Below are 16,544 nucleotides of genomic sequence, written 5' to 3'. Positions count from 1 at the left end.
GACCAGCCTTTGATTAAAGTAATACTTAGTTGTCTGTTGATACAGCTTAATTGAGGTTGATTTACCGGTTGTGTGAGTGATTGCATGCCTTCCTGCTTTTCCTCAGAAAGATATGTACATTCCTGTGGGTTCATTTCTCCAGAAGTTTTAATTATATCTTGGCTAAAATTTGGAAAATGTATTTATAAGATGATTTGTGTTACATGCCTGCGCTCTGCACAGTAAAGATGACTCCCTTGTATTTCAGTGTGATTTAGTGCTTGATGCTGCTCATAGAAAAACTGCAGAATCCAATCTGGGGCCAAAACGAGAAGACATAATAGAAAGTATCCTGTTCAAATCCTCAGATTTTGTTATGGTGCAATTCAAAGACATGGATTCCAGTTATGCACGAAGAGGTATGTTGATATGTTAGAATGTTTTCTTATGCCTGCTTGTTGCTTTTATTAAAGGCTACATGTGTTGTTTCTAGGCAGGGTGTAAGGAACTGTCTTGTGATCAATCAGAACTGTAGCTCAAGGCAGACAGTTGAGCTTAGCTGCTGTTCTAGTTTCTTGGTCAAAGTCCTTTCCCCTTACTACTACTGGAAAAACCAGGGAAAGCCTTATACATCAGAAGCATGTGATTTGGCAAGGGGTTATGGATCCCCATTTGAAGCAAGCAATCTTGGGAGATAACTAAAAGGTTGCCGCTAATTGGAACCTTTATGGTGCAATCCTGTGCAGAGGTAAACCACTCTAAGCCCTTTGATGGACTTAGGCTAGCGTAACCCTACTCACGCTGAGGAAGGACATTGTGGAGTCACACAGTACAGTGGTGGCTGCTGTTTTAAACTTGATCTGGGCTTTTGACCTCCTGGTCACAGCTTCCTTCATGTTCCCTTTTTGTCAAGGGCTTCCTTAGAAAGTGGCAATAGTAAGGCAAAGAAGTTCAGTGAGTTTGAGATCAGAGCTGAACAGGATTTATAAGGGCTAAAAAGAGCTGGAAGTTCAGCAGGTGAAGAAAATCATGTTTTCAAACAGCGAGGAAAGCTTTAAATGCTCTGGGATTATCATCAGTGAAAAGTTCTTGCTTGTTCTCATGTCAAGATCGTATAGGCACTTCATTATGAGAAATAAATGTTAGCATATTAAGTATTTGAAATGAGGGGATTTTTTGTTCTCCTTGGGGTTTTTTTGACAGTGATCCAGTGCTGCTTGATACAGTTAGGTTAGGCTGCCAATTCCGTCTTTTCAAATAAATTCTAGAGTCCAGAACAATGCTTTCTAAAATTAGTTTGCAGAGGGTCTCTCAGAGCTGTAGAGGAAGCAGTCGAGCAACATTGTGTTTTGGGGTGTGGGTGTGCACATGAGAGGGAGAGAGAATGAATGCTTTCTAGGTAGCATCTGAGGCTTTCTTAGACTGGTTTAACATGAACCTCCGTCAAACAACAAAGGCATTCCTGAGATTCTAGTGGAGTTTTTGTTTGTGGTTGTGTGGGAGCTGAAGTCTGCCATTCCGGCCCATGAGGATTTCTGGGGAATTCTGAGAACAGGAAGTTTAGGGCAGCTGACTGTTCTGTGCACTGAAAGATCTGTTCTGTGCACAGGACTCAGACTAGAAAACGAGGAAAGAGCTTGCTCTGCACATGACCGTTGTATCAAAGAACAGTCATCCTTGGCACTCTAAATTACTTCTGCCCTAGTGGATTGGTTTTTACAAAATGGGAAGGGCTGTGTATTCAAGATATACAGCTGTATTTCAAGATCATTGTTAAACCCTGAGTTTCAGGAATTAGCTAATTAACATTTATTAAATTAACAGCTCCTTTCAGACCTTGTAGTAGAGGGGTGTCAAACACAATTACAAGGGCCAGATATGACATAAATGTGACTTGGTCAGGCCAGATTTGGGGTGGTGATAGCTTCCTCTGTGGCCCCAGAATGGCACTGAGGGGGTGAGCCCACAGCAGCGTGGGGTGGCTGCCTTGAGAGGCTTATCTGGCCTGGGCACGCTAGACCAGATTGGGAGCAGGGGGTGAGGGTGCCTCAGTTGGCTCATGGGCCTGATAAGCCCTCCTCAAGGTACCAGATCCAGCCCCTGGGTGGCATGTTTGGCACTCCTGTTGAGTGTACTGGATTCTGGGACTTGTGGCACAATCATAACTTGTGTGTTGGTCTCATTGGCTAAGGTAGCGGGGAATATTTTTGCTGCCAGTGTGTTAAAGTATTTATATTTCATTATGGCGCTTCTCAGTTTTCTAGAATTTTAGTCATACAGCAAAGACAGCCACCTCTTTCTTTCTTCAGTGGTTTTCAAACCTTGGTGGTGTCCATGGGGCTTGGCAGTATTGACTGAAGGAGGGTAAAGATGTATCTTGACGAATAGGCAACCTATTCAAATTTTGATGTTATGGTTGTCAGTCTTTGGAGCATGGAAAGTATAGAAATTACAGTAGATAAGACAGAGAATGCAATGTGGCTGTGTAATGCGAAACACCTGAATTTGCACCTGCGTTACAATCTGACTTATTTTTACTTTCTTTTTCTTCCCATGTTTGTTGTAGTTCCTTCAGAAACAGGTAATTGACTTGGCAGTCTTCTATTTCTGCACCTTGATTTAGCATAATGCTCTTTTTTAAAAAGCGATCAGCAAAACTGAGTCGTATGCACTGGATGCATTTGTAACTTCAGTTGCAGCTTTTTGGCACTAGAAATAATGCATGCTGCAAATTGGTGAATCAGTATTGGAATATTTGACTGAGCTTCTCTTTTGGGAGTGGATCTGGCTCTTGCACAGTCTTGTTCTTCCTTTCCCCCTTGGTGTCAGCAGAACATTGCCTTAAATCTATAGAATAACCGAGAGACTTGGACCCATTTGATATGCCCCCCAAAATGGGTATTGGGAGAATATGATGTTTCTTTTCTCCAACCCTTTTGGACCTCATTCGGAGGAGGCAGGGGCATTCTCGGTCTCCATGAGGGAAAAAAATGAGCTTCAGCAACAGCTGTGCTCAGGAGGGCTGGGGGGCAGTGGTCCTAGGTATTTTAGTTGGGCCACCCTCAGTGGCTTCAGTCTAACTCTTTTCAATGGGTCATTGTGGATTGTGCTATAGTTATCTCCATCCTACTTGTAGTTGTTTGTTTTTGGCATTCCATCTATCCTTAAATATTAAGGTACATTCTCACAGTCGCTTAACATGAATTAATTACTCACTAACATCTTGTAATGCCCCTGTAATATAAACTGGGTGTTGAGAAGACTTATTTCCTCCTTTAAGAGGGGTTCACGGACAAAGTGGGGGGTTCTGACTGCTTGAGTGACTGAGAATGGCACCTGAGGGATGATAGTTTCATTCTTTCTCCCCGTCCCACTCTTGGGTCTTTTAGTGCAAAATACAAGAATGTCATCTTGCATGTGTTGTTAGAAATGCCATTTTAATTTTCAAATGACGGCTAATTTTCTTTTATGCACTTTCAGCGAAACATCGGTGGTTGAGGTAGTTTCCAAGAAGAAAGCTGGGATATGAATGCTTTAAAAAGAGTAAAAATGAAAATCAGACATTAAAAGTTGCTTTATCACAAAGAATATATTCTTAGATATAAAGGCTCTGACTTCAGCACTGAGTGACATCATTTATGTAAACACTGATTTGTAGCAAGAATCAGATCTGTGTAAAAAATGTGATCTGTTCTGTGGATGTTCGGTTATTTAATCATCAAGCAAACTGGGTTGTCTGTCCCAGATTATTTTGTGAGCTGAGGGTAGGATTTTTTCAAGTAAGATCCGTGTACTTTCTTTTCTTAGAAGCTCTACTGGGTTTGGAGTTTTATTTCAGGCCACTACCAAAGGAGACCGGATTATTCTTGGTACCACAAGACTCTTGTATGAGAGATGATGTGTGAAACTTGAAGCTCAAATGTCAAATGCCTTTGAAATCCTTGCACACACTTAATAATAGTACTTACCATTTGTATAGCACTTTCAGTGTCCAGAGTGTTCTACAAATGTTATGGACGATTGAAACAGTGAGGGGACTGGAAACCCCTTGGCTGTATTCTGGTCCTACATTGGACCACTTTGATCTGCTCTGTCCATCCGATGTTGACAGGGTGCTGGCAGCCATAACTCCTACCACTTGCACTCTGGATCCATGTTCTTCATAGCTGGTGAAGGCCAGCTGTGAGGTGTCACTGACCCCCCCCCCCCCGTTGGAAATTGTCAACCACTCCCTATTGTGGGGAGTTTTCCCAGGGTGGTCAAAAGAGGCCCGCTCTTGAAGAAGCCATCATTTAGATCCCATGGATCTGGCCAACTACCACCCAGTTTTGAACTTACCATTCATGGCAAGTTGAGATAGTTGAGAGGGTGGTTGCGGAACAGCTACAAGTATTTCTGGAGGATGCATTGGTTTTGGATCCCTTCCAATCTGGCTTCCATCCTGGCCATGGGGTGCTGGTCGCCATCACAGATGAGCTCTGGATGCAGCTAGACCAAGGCAGGTCAGCGCTGCTGGCATCATTAGATCTCACAGCAGTATTTGGCATTGTTGATTACAATCTTTTGTCCCACTGCCTCGCTTATGCTGGGATTCAGGGTACAGCCTTAAAATGCTTGGTCTCACCTGTGTTCCAACAGCTGCACTGGTTGCTGGTGGAATTCCAAATCAGGTTGAAGGTTTTGGTTTTAACCTTCAAGGTCCTGAGACCCTAATATCTGTGGAACCACATCACCCTAAATTGCCCGCACAGGATGCTCTGGTCCTCCGACAAAAATCTCCTGGTGGTCTCTGACCCTGAGGATGTGTGATTGGCCTCAACCAGAGCCAGGGCCTTCTCTGCCCTGGCTCCAGCCTGATGGAACTCTCTGTCAGCTGACACCAGGGCCCTCTGGAATCTTAAATAGTTCCTCAGGGCCTGTAAGATCGAGATGTTCTTCCGGGCATTTGGTTGAGGCCACTTGTATGTCCCAGTGTCATCTGCTGGCCTCCCTACAACAGTGAACCATCACTGAGTCTTGTCACTCTGCATTGCCCCTCTCTTGACTACTCCCATGCTTGGACAATTCTAAAAATGGGGGGCTACGTTTGAGTTGGGCCAGGTGGTTTCCCATAGATTGTAATGTTCCTGCCATCTTGAGTTTTTAATTATATGCATGAATAGTGCGTTTTATGTATTAGTAGAATGTTTTTAAATATGTTTGTACACCACCCTGAGCCTAACTTCGGTTGGGGATGCCGGGATATTAATAAAATAAAACAAACTATCTTGTAATTCTTAACAGGCCAGTCTTGTTTGCAAGATAACTTTCATTTTCCTCTAGTATAGTGTAAAGCTATTTTTTAAAAACACAAGTAGCAGGGTTGGTAGTGTAAAGCTATTTTTTAAAAATACAAGTAGCACGGTTGGGAGCACCCTAGGACCATAGTACAGTAGCATGTAAGGAGACTTGTTCAGGAAATTATAAGGCGCTCTTCCAAAAAAAAGTTAACAATAGTTGGCAAGTATATCTGATCTCTTTCTGCACTGCTCAGCTACAGGGAAGTGTGTATGTGCTTTTGGGCGCAGACTAGTTCATTCAAGGCAACTATGACTTTCAAAGGGCTCTGAAGTATGCCCCGGAATGGGGTGTTGTGGGGTTTCTGGGCTGTATGGCCGTGTTCCAGTAGCATTTTCTTGTAATGCCCCTTGTAATGCATCTGGAAGATGTCAGCCACAGATGCAGGCGAAGCGTCAGGAGAAAATGCTACTTGGACACAGCCCTACAGCCCAGAAACCCCACAACACCCCAGTGATTCCGGCCGTGAAAGCCTTTGACAATACATATGCCCCAGAATGCCGGGTGAGGACTCCATAGTACTAATGCCAGGGAGCTGAGCAGTCTAGCAACACCATTTGTTAGGCAGGAAAGGAATTGTCCACCAGTATCCATTCTGGCCAACCCATTCCTTAGCAGCCAACCTCTACAGAAATATGTCATGGTTAATGGTGCTGGAAATTGCTGAGATCCTGTCGAATTGAAGTCAGCAGGGTCATATTATTTCCCCTGGCAAATGGCACTAATCTGAGCAGTCCAGGCACTTTCAGGAACACAGCAGGTCAGAAATCAGATTGAAATGGACTCAGATAAACTGTTTCATCCAGGAGCGCCTGGAGTTGCGAGACCTCTGCCCACTTGAGAACTTCATCCCAACCGGGGACATTAGGAACCTGCTTATAATTGCTGGGGATGTTTGGGTCTCGGAACAGCTGCTTCATGAGGGGGTCTCATGACTGTCTCCTTAAGGATAGCTTCAGAAGGTAGCCATGTCTGTGCGTGAGAGAACAGCTAGATTGGAATCCTACTAGTCCCTTAGAGACCAACGAGATCTTTGGAGTATGAGCTTTCAAGAGTCAGATCTCGCTTCATCAGATACCATCTGACAAGGGGATCTTTAACTCTCAAAAGCTCATACCACAAAAATTGTGTTGGTCATTAAGGTGCTACTCATACCACAAAAATCGTGTTGGTGTTTAAGGTGCTAAAGAATGTAGCTGTCTCCTTTAAGATAGTCAGAACCACCTGAAGGCAGAATTAGCTGTCTTCTAGGCCCAGCTGGTTAATCTCCTGCATGGTGTTAATGAGCAAGAAGGACAAAGGACGAATCTTGTCCATATACCAGAAAGGGAACTCCCACACGGATCAGCTCTCAAATTAAGGGGGGGAAAGCTGACCTAAGGGGTTGAGCTTCAGTAGATAATTAAATTCATATTCCTTAGCAGTTCTTTTTCCTGTTTGTTTTTCAATTGTAGATGCTTTCACAGATTCTGGAATCAGTTCTAAGGTGAATGGTGAACACAAAGAGAAAGACCTTGAACCTTGGGATGGTGGAGAAGGTTCCACTGCAGAGGAACTTGAAGCATTAGAAACTGACGTTGTAAGTACATCATGGTGGGGTGGGAGGAATATGGAGCAGAAATTTCCAGGTAACACACCATTATTGTTCTTTGCACCTACTGTTGCTCCAGAGGACCCCACACAAACTTGACTAGGAAAGCATAGTCTGTCAATTGTATTTGCAGGGAAATTTTGTGTAAAGCAAATTCTGTTAAACAGATAGTGAAAACTGGGTTGAACTTTGTTGAACTTATGCTTTAAAATGAAGGAGTCAGAAGACAAAACAGTGTGGCTGCAGTAATAAACTCTTCAACTCTGAGAAAGTTTTGAAGCTTCTGAGTTAAGGGATTAGATAATTTTAGTGTTCCATAAAAACTCTGCACTCCTGTTACTCCTAGACAGGGCTCCTAGACAGGGCAGGAATTTTAAATTCATCTATTCCTGTGTCAGATTCTAGGGTCACAGGTAACCCTGCATGTGGGATTTTGGCCACCATTAGCAATAACATGGGAAACTGTTAATATATTTGCAGTGGTGAATCATCTTTTTGTTATGACTGTAGCTATAGTGCAGCAGTGCTTAGTAGAAAGGGACTCAAAGATGTCCAATATTTGCAACTGATGATTACAAAGTAGAAAGATACTTCTTGATGAAACACGCTGCATTTGTGCCATTTTGAGACCTAAGCTTTTCCTTCCCTAGTCTAATGGATGGGATCCCAATGACATGTTTCGATACAATGAAGAAAACTACGGCGTCGTATCAACTTATGACAGCAGTTTATCTTCATATACGTAAGTTGCAGGGAGCAGTTTTTAAATTTCATGCTGGTTGCTTCTGGCTTGTCTGGCTGCCACAACTGTCTTTTGTCAGAGCCCAGCTTAGAGAGCTGGAGAGAGTCTCTCTCCCTTGCTGCCTGGGACCGGGGGGTGGGGGTGCTGTGGGCCTTCTTGCCATATTTATGGCAAGAAGGCCCACAGTAGGGGTGGGTAGCGTGGTGGCCAAGTTTGCAGATGATACCAAATTATGTAGGGTGGTGAGAACCACAAAGGATTGCGAAGAGCTCCAAGCGGACCTTGATAAATTAGGTGAGTGGGCTCAGAAATGGCAAATGCAGTTCAATGTAGCAAAATGTAAAGTGATGCACATAGGGGCAAAAAATCCAAACTTCACATACACGCTACAGGGGTCAGTGCTATCAGTCACAGACCAGGAAAGGGATTTAGGCGTCTTAGTTGATAGTTCCATGGGAAGGTCAACTCAATGCATGGCAGCTGTGAAAAAGGCAAACTCTATGCTGGGGATCATTAGGAAAGGAGTTGATAATAAAACTGCAAGGATTGTCATGCCCTTATATAAAGCAGTGGTGCGACCGCACTTGGAGTACTGTGTTCAGTTCTGGTCGCCACATCTCAAAAAGGATATCGAAGAGATAGAAAAAGTGCAGAGAAGGGCAACGAGGATGATTGAAGGATTGGAGCACCTTCCTTATGAGGAGAGGCTGCAGTGTTTGGGACTCTTTAGTTTGGAGAGGAGACGTCTGAGGGGGGATATGATTGAAGTCTATAAAATTATGCATGGGGTAGAAAATGTTGACAGAGAGACATTTTTCTCTCTTTCTCACAATACTAGAACCAGGGGGCATTCATTGAAAATGCTGGGGGGAAGAATTAGGACTAATAAAAGGAAACACTTCTTCACGCAACGTGTGATTGGTGTTTGGAATATGCTGCCACAGGAGGTGGTGATGGCCACTAACCTGGATAGCTTTAAAAAGGGCTTGGACAGATTGATGGAGGAGAAGTCGATTTATGGCTACCAATCTTGATCCTCCTCGATCTCAGATTGCAAATGCCTTAGCAGACCAGGTGATCGGGAACAGCAACAGCCACAGCAGGCCATTTCTTTCACATCCTGCATGTGAACTCCCAAAGGCACCTGGTGGGCCACTGCGAGTAGCAGAGAGCTGGACTAGATGGACTCTGGTCTGATCCAGCAGGCTAGTTCTTATGTTCTTATGTGCTCATCTTTTCAGAGCATAGGAGTTAAAGGAGAAAAAGGCAAGGTTTAAACAGTTGTATTTCATCAGTAATGGTAGGAACACTTCTGAAACACAGCTGTGAATCATGTTTGACCTCCCCCTGTAATGCACAAATGTTAGGACATGTTGGGTGTGGGTAAAGAGATGCAGGACAGTTGATGTGGCCCATGAAGCCCTGTCACTGCCTTGCTTGAGGTGAGTGGGCATTTCAGAATCCTTACCAGAATCCTCATAAAGGGGTTCCTTTGCAGACAGGTCATTATTTACAGGACTTTCCAAAGACATGTGTGAAAATTCTTTGGTCTTCCTTTTCTTTCCCCTTTCAGGGTGCCCTTAGAAAGGGATAACTCAGAAGAATTTTTAAAGCGGGAAGCCAGAGCAACACAGTTAGCTGAAGAAATTGAATCAAGTGCTCAGTACAAAGCTCGAGCAGCTCTGGAAAATGATGACCGGTCAGAGGAAGAAAAATACACAGCTGTTCAGAGAAGCATGAATGAGCGAGAGGGTCATACTGTGGCAAGCAGGTATCTGGGAATCATTGCAATAATGCTTGTTATATTTGGAGAAGCATTTTGGGTTACTGAGCTAAATCTGAATAGCTTGATTGGTCATTTCTTTGCTGTTTGGGACTCAAAGCCCAGGGGTTGCTATACCACTCAAGTTTTGAGTGTGAAAAGGTTTTTATCTGTGAACTCACATGTAGTTCCATCTTTGAGTTATTCAGTCTTCTGCACATGACATAGAATTTCCATTAAGTCCTGTTTGAATCCGGTCAGAAAAATGGCCTCCTATGTTACAAGACTGGTTTCTGGATTAAATTGTTATGGTTCTTCATTAAAAAATCACCGCATTTAAAATTACTAGACTTTCTTGTTCGAGCAAAACCTGAAGTCATTGACTATTGCATGGGAAGAGGCTGAAACACTTGCCCAAGACCGAAAATTATGAAGAGCACTTGTTGCCCGATATGCTGCTTAGCATGATGATGATGGTGGTGGTGATGGTGGTGATGATGATGATACCACCTTCTTTTAGTATGTCTAAATGTTCCTCTTGGCTTTCATTTTGCTTTGTCACGTATCTGAATAATGATCCATCTGACCTGATGTTTTACATTCTGGTGACCTGTTCTTAAGAGCTTGCCTTTCACTCTACAGTACCCTTTGCCTATAAAAACCCTTCAAAAGTTGCCATTTAAATATCCTAATGCCCTTTTTTTGACTTCCAACAAATAGTGTCCTTTACCATTCTTCTGATACGAAGCAGTATAGTGACCATAGAGTTGTTTGTCATATATGATTTGCCTTGTGTTAAAAGAGACTGTGTTCTCCCATTTCTGAACATGTTAGTAGTTTGCATACCCACTGTCCTGCGCTGAAAGATAATGGAGCAGAGGGTTTAGCTCTTGGCTGATGTAGCATTGTGCATTTCCCCTCTTTCAGGGAGAGCAAGTACATTCCAGCTGGACAACGTAGAGAGGCCCCGTCGTGGGGACCTGGAAGGCAGAATTCCCCCAGGATGGTCCAGTCTGGATCAGGGGCCCCAATTTCAAGGTCTGGGTCTCACTCGTCAGACTACAGCTCAAGTTCTGGGGCAGACCAAAGAGTGGTTAATGGAGGCAAGTATCTATTGTGACTTCAGAGGGCAAACTCTTGGGCATGCTTGCTGTTACATGAGCATTGTGGTGATTAGGGTATTGTGGGTTTTCCGGGCTGTATGGCCGTGTTCTAGTAGCATTTTCTCCTGACGTTTCGCCTGCATCTGTGGCTGGCATCTTCAGAGGATCAGTTCCACAAGTGCATCTCAAAGGCTCTCCAGCTGGAATGTGCCAGATTTTCTAGCCTTTGACAGTACATTGTGGTGACTCTTCCTTGAAGTAGCCTGTTGTGATGCATCCCACCACTGGAAGAGTAAGAACTGTGGCTGCTGTGGCAGAGTTGTAACATTTGCAAGAAACCGTGCACATTTTCCTGCCTTGCGCAGATTGTTCCCACATCAGCACCATTTTCCTAGGATTAGCCTCTTGCAGCTGCCATTTTCTTCTGTGGCACCTGATATTTGTTTTAAAAAAGAAAAAAGAGGTAATTGCTGCAGTGCTGTATTAATGCTATGGTAATTACTATTTTTATAAAATGCCTTGTGGTGGGCAAAAAATGCAGGGAAAATTGCAGCCATGAGAGGCTGGCAGAGGAAAGCGTGCAGTGTGGAAGCTCCATCGGCAGTGTGCGTAGCTTTGCATTCTCTGTGGTAATGAAAGCAACATGAAGAATGCTTACGGTGCAGAAGCAGGCTAAGTTGCCTAGAAATTTCTCTATTGCTCCCTGCCAAGCACTGAAATAGAAATGGACCTGATACAAGGAAAAATAGTCCAATGGTCTTCTCTCCAGTATTTCAGCGTTGTACATGCTGTCGCCAACTTTATTGTCCTGGGAGCAAATTAGTTGTGCCGGCACCAGTATTGCAACTTTGAAAGAGTTAACTTTCAGAACTGGTGAGATGAAGCTGTAACCAATGGTATAGTACAGTGGTGGTGAACCTTTGGCACTCCAGATGTTATGGACTACAATTCCCATCAGCCCCTGCCAGCATGGCCAATTGGCCATGCTGGAAGGGGCTGATGGGAATTGTAGTCCATAACATCTGGAGTGCCAAAGGTTCGCCACCACAGGTATAGTACATGGATGTCAAACTCATTTGTTACGAGGGCTGGATGTGGCATAAATGTGACTTGGTCTGGCCAGGCCTGGGGGTGGGTGGGATGGAGCTGGCCTCAGAACTGCACTGGCGGTGTGTGTGTGCCTGAACTGGTAAACCTGCAGTGGTGTGGGTTGGCTGCCTTGAGAGGGTTTATTAGACCTGCAAGCCAAGGCAACCACCCCGCTTGCTCCTGATCTGGCCTGGCGAGGGGGGTGGGTGTTGCCTCAGCTGGCTCGCAGGCCTGATGAGCCCCCTCGAGGGGCTATAGCTATACCCATCTCTCAGGCTGTATGTTTAACACCCCTGGTATAGTAAAATATGGGCTTGTGACATTTTACTGCGTGGTAAAGGATATACATTTTCAAACTGAAACGTTCTCAAGTGTGGGACTAGGGCAGTGATGGCGAACCTATGGCACGGGTGCCAGAGGTGGCACTCAGAGCCCTCTCTGTGGGCACACACAGAGTTCATCATGTGGGTGGAAAATCGCCCCCCCCCCCGCCCACACACATCTAGGCTGGCCTGGGCTGCTGGGCTCGATTATTAGCCATAAACCTAAGACCTAGTTTTGGGGAAGCAGTGTTGGTAACCCTGTTAAGCGCTGTTAAACCCCACTGATTTTCATGCAAAGAACTAAAGCACGATCCTTTACCTGGGAGTAAACTCGGTTGCTGGCAATAGAGCTTGCTTCTGAGTAAACCCTCCTAGGGTCGTGATTTACCCGCTCAAACAGTGGCATGGTTGCTTCAAAGCAAAGCCACCTTCTACCACCATGCTTACTCCTGAGTAACGCACGCCTCGGAGCCAACCGTTTTTTCTAAACGAAAACCTCAGTATTCAGGTTAAATTGCTGGGTTGGCACTTTGCGATAAATAAGTGGATTTTGGGTTGAAGTTTGGGCACTTGGTCTCGAAAAGGTTCGCCATCACTGGACTAGGGAGAGGAGGTTGCAATTACTTATGGTAAGTGGCATTTGTATGGGTTTTGAGTCGCAGCACAAATGGCTGGTTAAAGCAGTTGTTTGGCCCTTCTAACCTTGCAGATGTCCCCCAGGGGTTTAAAAGAAGTATGAGAAATCATTTTTTTTGTCATTTTTACTTTTTTCCTGTTTTTCCCCCATAATTTTTTTCTTTAGTTTTTATGCTTTCCTTCATATCATTTGTTCTGTCAGGTGTTCCCTCCTGGCCATCGCCTTGCCCATCTCCTTCCTCTCGCCCACCTTCTCGCTACCAGTCAGCTCCCAACTCTCTTCCACCTCGGGCAGCCACCCCTACAAGGCCGCCCTCCAGGCCCCCCTCGCGGCCCTCCAGGCCCCCGTCTCACCCCTCTGCTCATGGCTCTCCAGCTCCTGTCTCTACTATGCCTAAACGCATGTCTTCAGAAGGTACAAATAGCACGGTTTTGGTTCATGAGTTTTTGTTTGTCTGCGTGTTTTCCCTGCCTCTTCCTGTGAGTTAAAGTTACAGAATTGTTTCCTCTTCATTACTGAACATATAATTTACATGCTTTTTAAAATTCAAAATCCCTTTGTTTTAAATGATTATTTCTATTAACCTTCTTTATTTTAAGGAAATTTTTTGCAAAAACCAAACAGACCTGTGTTTTTCTCCTGGAACTCTGAAAAATAAGTTAAACTTCCTAGCAGTCCTTGAGTAGACCATAGAGTCTCTGCCTGCAGAACCCTTGCAATCCTTTAAATGGTTGCAGTCCCTTGTCCCACTGGTCATAACCATGATCAAGAGTTACTGCACATGGTTGAAGTTACTCAGGTCTTGCTAAGGTTTAAAGTTGGCTGCTTAGCAAGCATTAATTAAGAGCAGAGCATGGGGGGCGGGGGCTGGACTGTAACTCCTATAAATGCCCATGAAGTTTATTGGGGGATCTTGAGCTAGGTATACCCTGCCTCTCAGCCTTACCTATCTCACAGAGATGCTGGGAGGATTGGGGTGTGGGGTGGGGATAGAGTGTTGCTCTGAACTCTGAGAGGAAGGGCAAAATGTAAAGATAATCATGGTTCACATTGGTCCAGTGTAACTTATCGCCATTGGTCCAGTGTAACTTATCGCCATTGCCAGGGAGATCATGCATTCTGGTAAAACCAGTGGCGTGGATGGAGGGCACACGTGGTCCTGAGGGCCTCTGAGGAATTGGGAGTCCTGCATCTGAAATCTCAGTGGCTAATGCTGGAGGGCTTTGCCTTGGATCATATTTGCTTCCTTCTTGGTGCATGACTCAAGCAGAAAACATCCAAATTTTTCCCACTGCAAAATCCTCCTTTCAAGCAACTGCGAAGGCGAGTTAGAATGGGGTAGAACTTAATTGTGTTTGTAAGTTCAGTTTGAGGACATTGTGACTTTTCCCAGCCTGTTCAGCAGATTGATCAGTTTCAATTCTGTCCTGGGCTTGAGGCTCTCATGCAGTGATGCTGTGTCCTGTAAACCTGAAAACAACTAATTCGTGTATCATTTTGATGAGTATAGGAGATGCAAAAACATGTTCTCGGGTGTGTGCAGCCCTCATTCTAAAATGCTGTGAAAATGTGAACACTTGGGAGAGCTTTTGAAATATTTGACATGTAAAAACTTGGAGGTCGTTGCACTTTTAAACATTTAAGCGTCTTGTTTGGTTTTTTCTTAATTTTGCGTTTTTACCATCACATTTTCCAGTTTTTCTTTCACCAGAATGGTTAGAATATTCCGCCCAAAAATGTGCAGGTTGGGATTTGGTGAAACCTTTGTGAGAGTTTGTAGCCCACAGAAGCCAAGATAAAAACTTCTTCAGTTCTCTCAGCTGTGCTCGTGTGTGTCCGCATTTGTCTTAAAGGGACTATAAGACCCACATTAAACAAAAGGCTCTTTAAAAAACTGTTGTGAGAAATTAAGCATACGTCGCATTCTGATACTGTTTTGTCAGTGGGATTTAACTGGGGGCAAAGACTTCTGTGATATTCACAGTTTAGGGTATGTGTGTGCATGTGCTTCTTTTTCCAGGCCCTCCACGGATGTCTCCGAAGGCACAAAGGCACCCTCGAGGCCACAGAGTCCCTACGGGTAGGGGTACAAGTGGCTTAGAATTTGCCTCTCACAATTTGCCAGGGGAAGCTCCCGCTCTTACCTCAACAAGAGGTGGCCCTTCAGGTGGGACATGGTCATCAGTTGTCAGTGGGGGTAAGTAAAACTCAGCCTCCTGCAGAAAGTCACCTTTTGGCCTCTTTGGTTAATACCACTGTTAACGTTTCCAGCCAGTGAAGCTTGAGAACACAGGCCCTCTGATGTAAACTACATGGTATACCTTCCCTTCAGTTGGAGCAAGGTAGCATATCTGGTCTAGGCTGCATGGTATAGATATGTACGAAGCCCTAGGTTGGATTCCTGTAGAGCTGGGTTTGAGGTTTGTTTGGTGTGAGGTTGTTAGCAGAGAGAATAGTGGAATGTTAGCTGAGTTATGAATAAAGTCTCTGCAGTTCCTGCGTCAGTGCAATCAGTTACTTAAATGAGGGGTTCTTTGGAGCTCCTAACATCAGTTGCTGGGGTGGAGAGAGGTGAGGTGCTTTATCACTGAAATTGGGTGAATTTCCTAGATAGACTTATAAAAGGTTCCATTTTATAAGCTCAGGGTAGATGTGGTCTTCGATGACAGGTTTATTAGTGCATTACAGTCAAATATCTTTTTTTTTCTCTTTGGCATTCTTAGCTCCTAGGTTATCTCCTAAAGCACATAGACCTCGCTCTCCAAGGCAAAGCAGTATTGGAGGTGTGCCTTCCGGGCCAGCCCTCTCCTCTCCTCAAGCTGGCTGTACTCCGACAGAGTCTGTAGCCTCTCCTGTCCAAGCTGCTTCCCCTACCCCCGCCAGTCCTGCATCTAATAGAGCAGGTACCCCATCTGGTGAAGGTAAATATCAGTGCTTTGGTTGTGTGTTCCTGCATTGCAAGGGGTTGGACTTGATGGCCCTTGAGACCCTTCCAACTCTATGATCTAGGGCCATGGTGGCGAACCTTTGGCACTCCAGATGTTATGGACTACAATTCCCATCAGGCCCTTCCAGCATGGCCAATTGGGGCTGATGGGAATTGTAGTCCATAACATCTGGAGTGCCAAAGGTTCGCCACCACTGAATTCTAGGGTGTTGTGGGTTTTCCGGGTTGCATGGCCATGTTCCAGTAGCATTTTCTCCTGATGTTTTGCCTGCATCTGTGGCTGGCATCTTCAGCCGTGAAAGCCTTCGACAATGCATTCTATGATCTGTTCCAGGATTTCACCCTGTTTCAAGCCTGAGTAGGATTGCAAAGACATTCGGTGATCTAAAAATTCCTTTTGTGTTGAAATGGTTAGGGAACAGTTATCCACCCACACGTTTACTTTTATTCACATGGTTTGCTTGTCATATTCAATCAGCTTTCCCTCAGGGGAGGTTGCTGATGGCTCTGCAGGCATCCTTCTAATTTTCTGAATGGCTGCTAAAAATTATATTTCTCTGTTCCGTTGTCACAAATGTTTAATAACCAGGAAAAATTGTTATTCTCTCCTTTTTCTTTCTACTAAGTCTGAGCTTCTTTGAATTATAGGTTAGGCTAGGGGTGTCGGACTCATTTGTTACAAGGGCCAGATATGACATAAATGTAACTTGGTTGGGGTGAATCGAAGGGGTGGCTGGCTGGCTGGCTGTCTCAGCTGGCCCCAGAACAGCACTGGGGAGGGGGTTTCCTGGACTGACGAGCCTGTGATGGGGTGGGGTGGCCAACTTCGGGGGAGGGCAGTTTATAAACCCAATAAATAATAATAACAACAACAACAACAACAACTTGAGAGGGCTTATCAGACCCATGAGCCAGTTGAGCTCCCCCCCCCCATTAACAAAATATGTGGCATGCAAATAGCTGTCATTTTTCCCACCCAGAAATGGGGAAAAGGCAGGATAATTATACCATGAGTTTGCAGGGTTCCACATGGA

At 44.6% G+C, this 16,544-nt stretch overlaps 1 protein-coding gene across 7 annotated transcripts in view; it reads left to right on the top strand.

The window, feature by feature from the left end:
* The window catches only part of ATXN2 (ataxin 2), a 59,686-nt gene that overhangs the window by 20,063 nt on the left and 23,079 nt on the right, over positions 1 to 16,544 (top strand). For 3 of the 7 annotated variants that reach the window (XM_048514214.1, XM_048514211.1, XM_048514210.1), the window contains exons 5-13: positions 248 to 398; positions 2,546 to 2,560; positions 6,771 to 6,895; positions 7,558 to 7,649; positions 9,223 to 9,420; positions 10,339 to 10,514; positions 12,765 to 12,977; positions 14,584 to 14,760; positions 15,287 to 15,484. In XM_048514214.1, the coding sequence (XP_048370171.1) occupies positions 248 to 398; positions 2,546 to 2,560; positions 6,771 to 6,895; positions 7,558 to 7,649; positions 9,223 to 9,420; positions 10,339 to 10,514; positions 12,765 to 12,977; positions 14,584 to 14,760; positions 15,287 to 15,484 (1,345 nt within the window). The remainder of the gene's footprint in view (positions 1 to 247; positions 399 to 2,545; positions 2,561 to 6,770; positions 6,896 to 7,557; positions 7,650 to 9,222; positions 9,421 to 10,338; positions 10,515 to 12,764; positions 12,978 to 14,583; positions 14,761 to 15,286; positions 15,485 to 16,544) is intronic. The other 4 variants (XM_048514215.1, XM_048514213.1, XM_048514212.1 and 1 more) reach the window with 2 other exon arrangements.

This window comes from Sphaerodactylus townsendi, linkage group LG13 (assembly GCF_021028975.2).
Source record: "Sphaerodactylus townsendi isolate TG3544 linkage group LG13, MPM_Stown_v2.3, whole genome shotgun sequence".
Classification (NCBI taxonomy): domain Eukaryota; kingdom Metazoa; phylum Chordata; class Lepidosauria; order Squamata; family Sphaerodactylidae; genus Sphaerodactylus; species Sphaerodactylus townsendi.
This window is presented reverse-complemented; position numbering and strand designations above follow the sequence as displayed.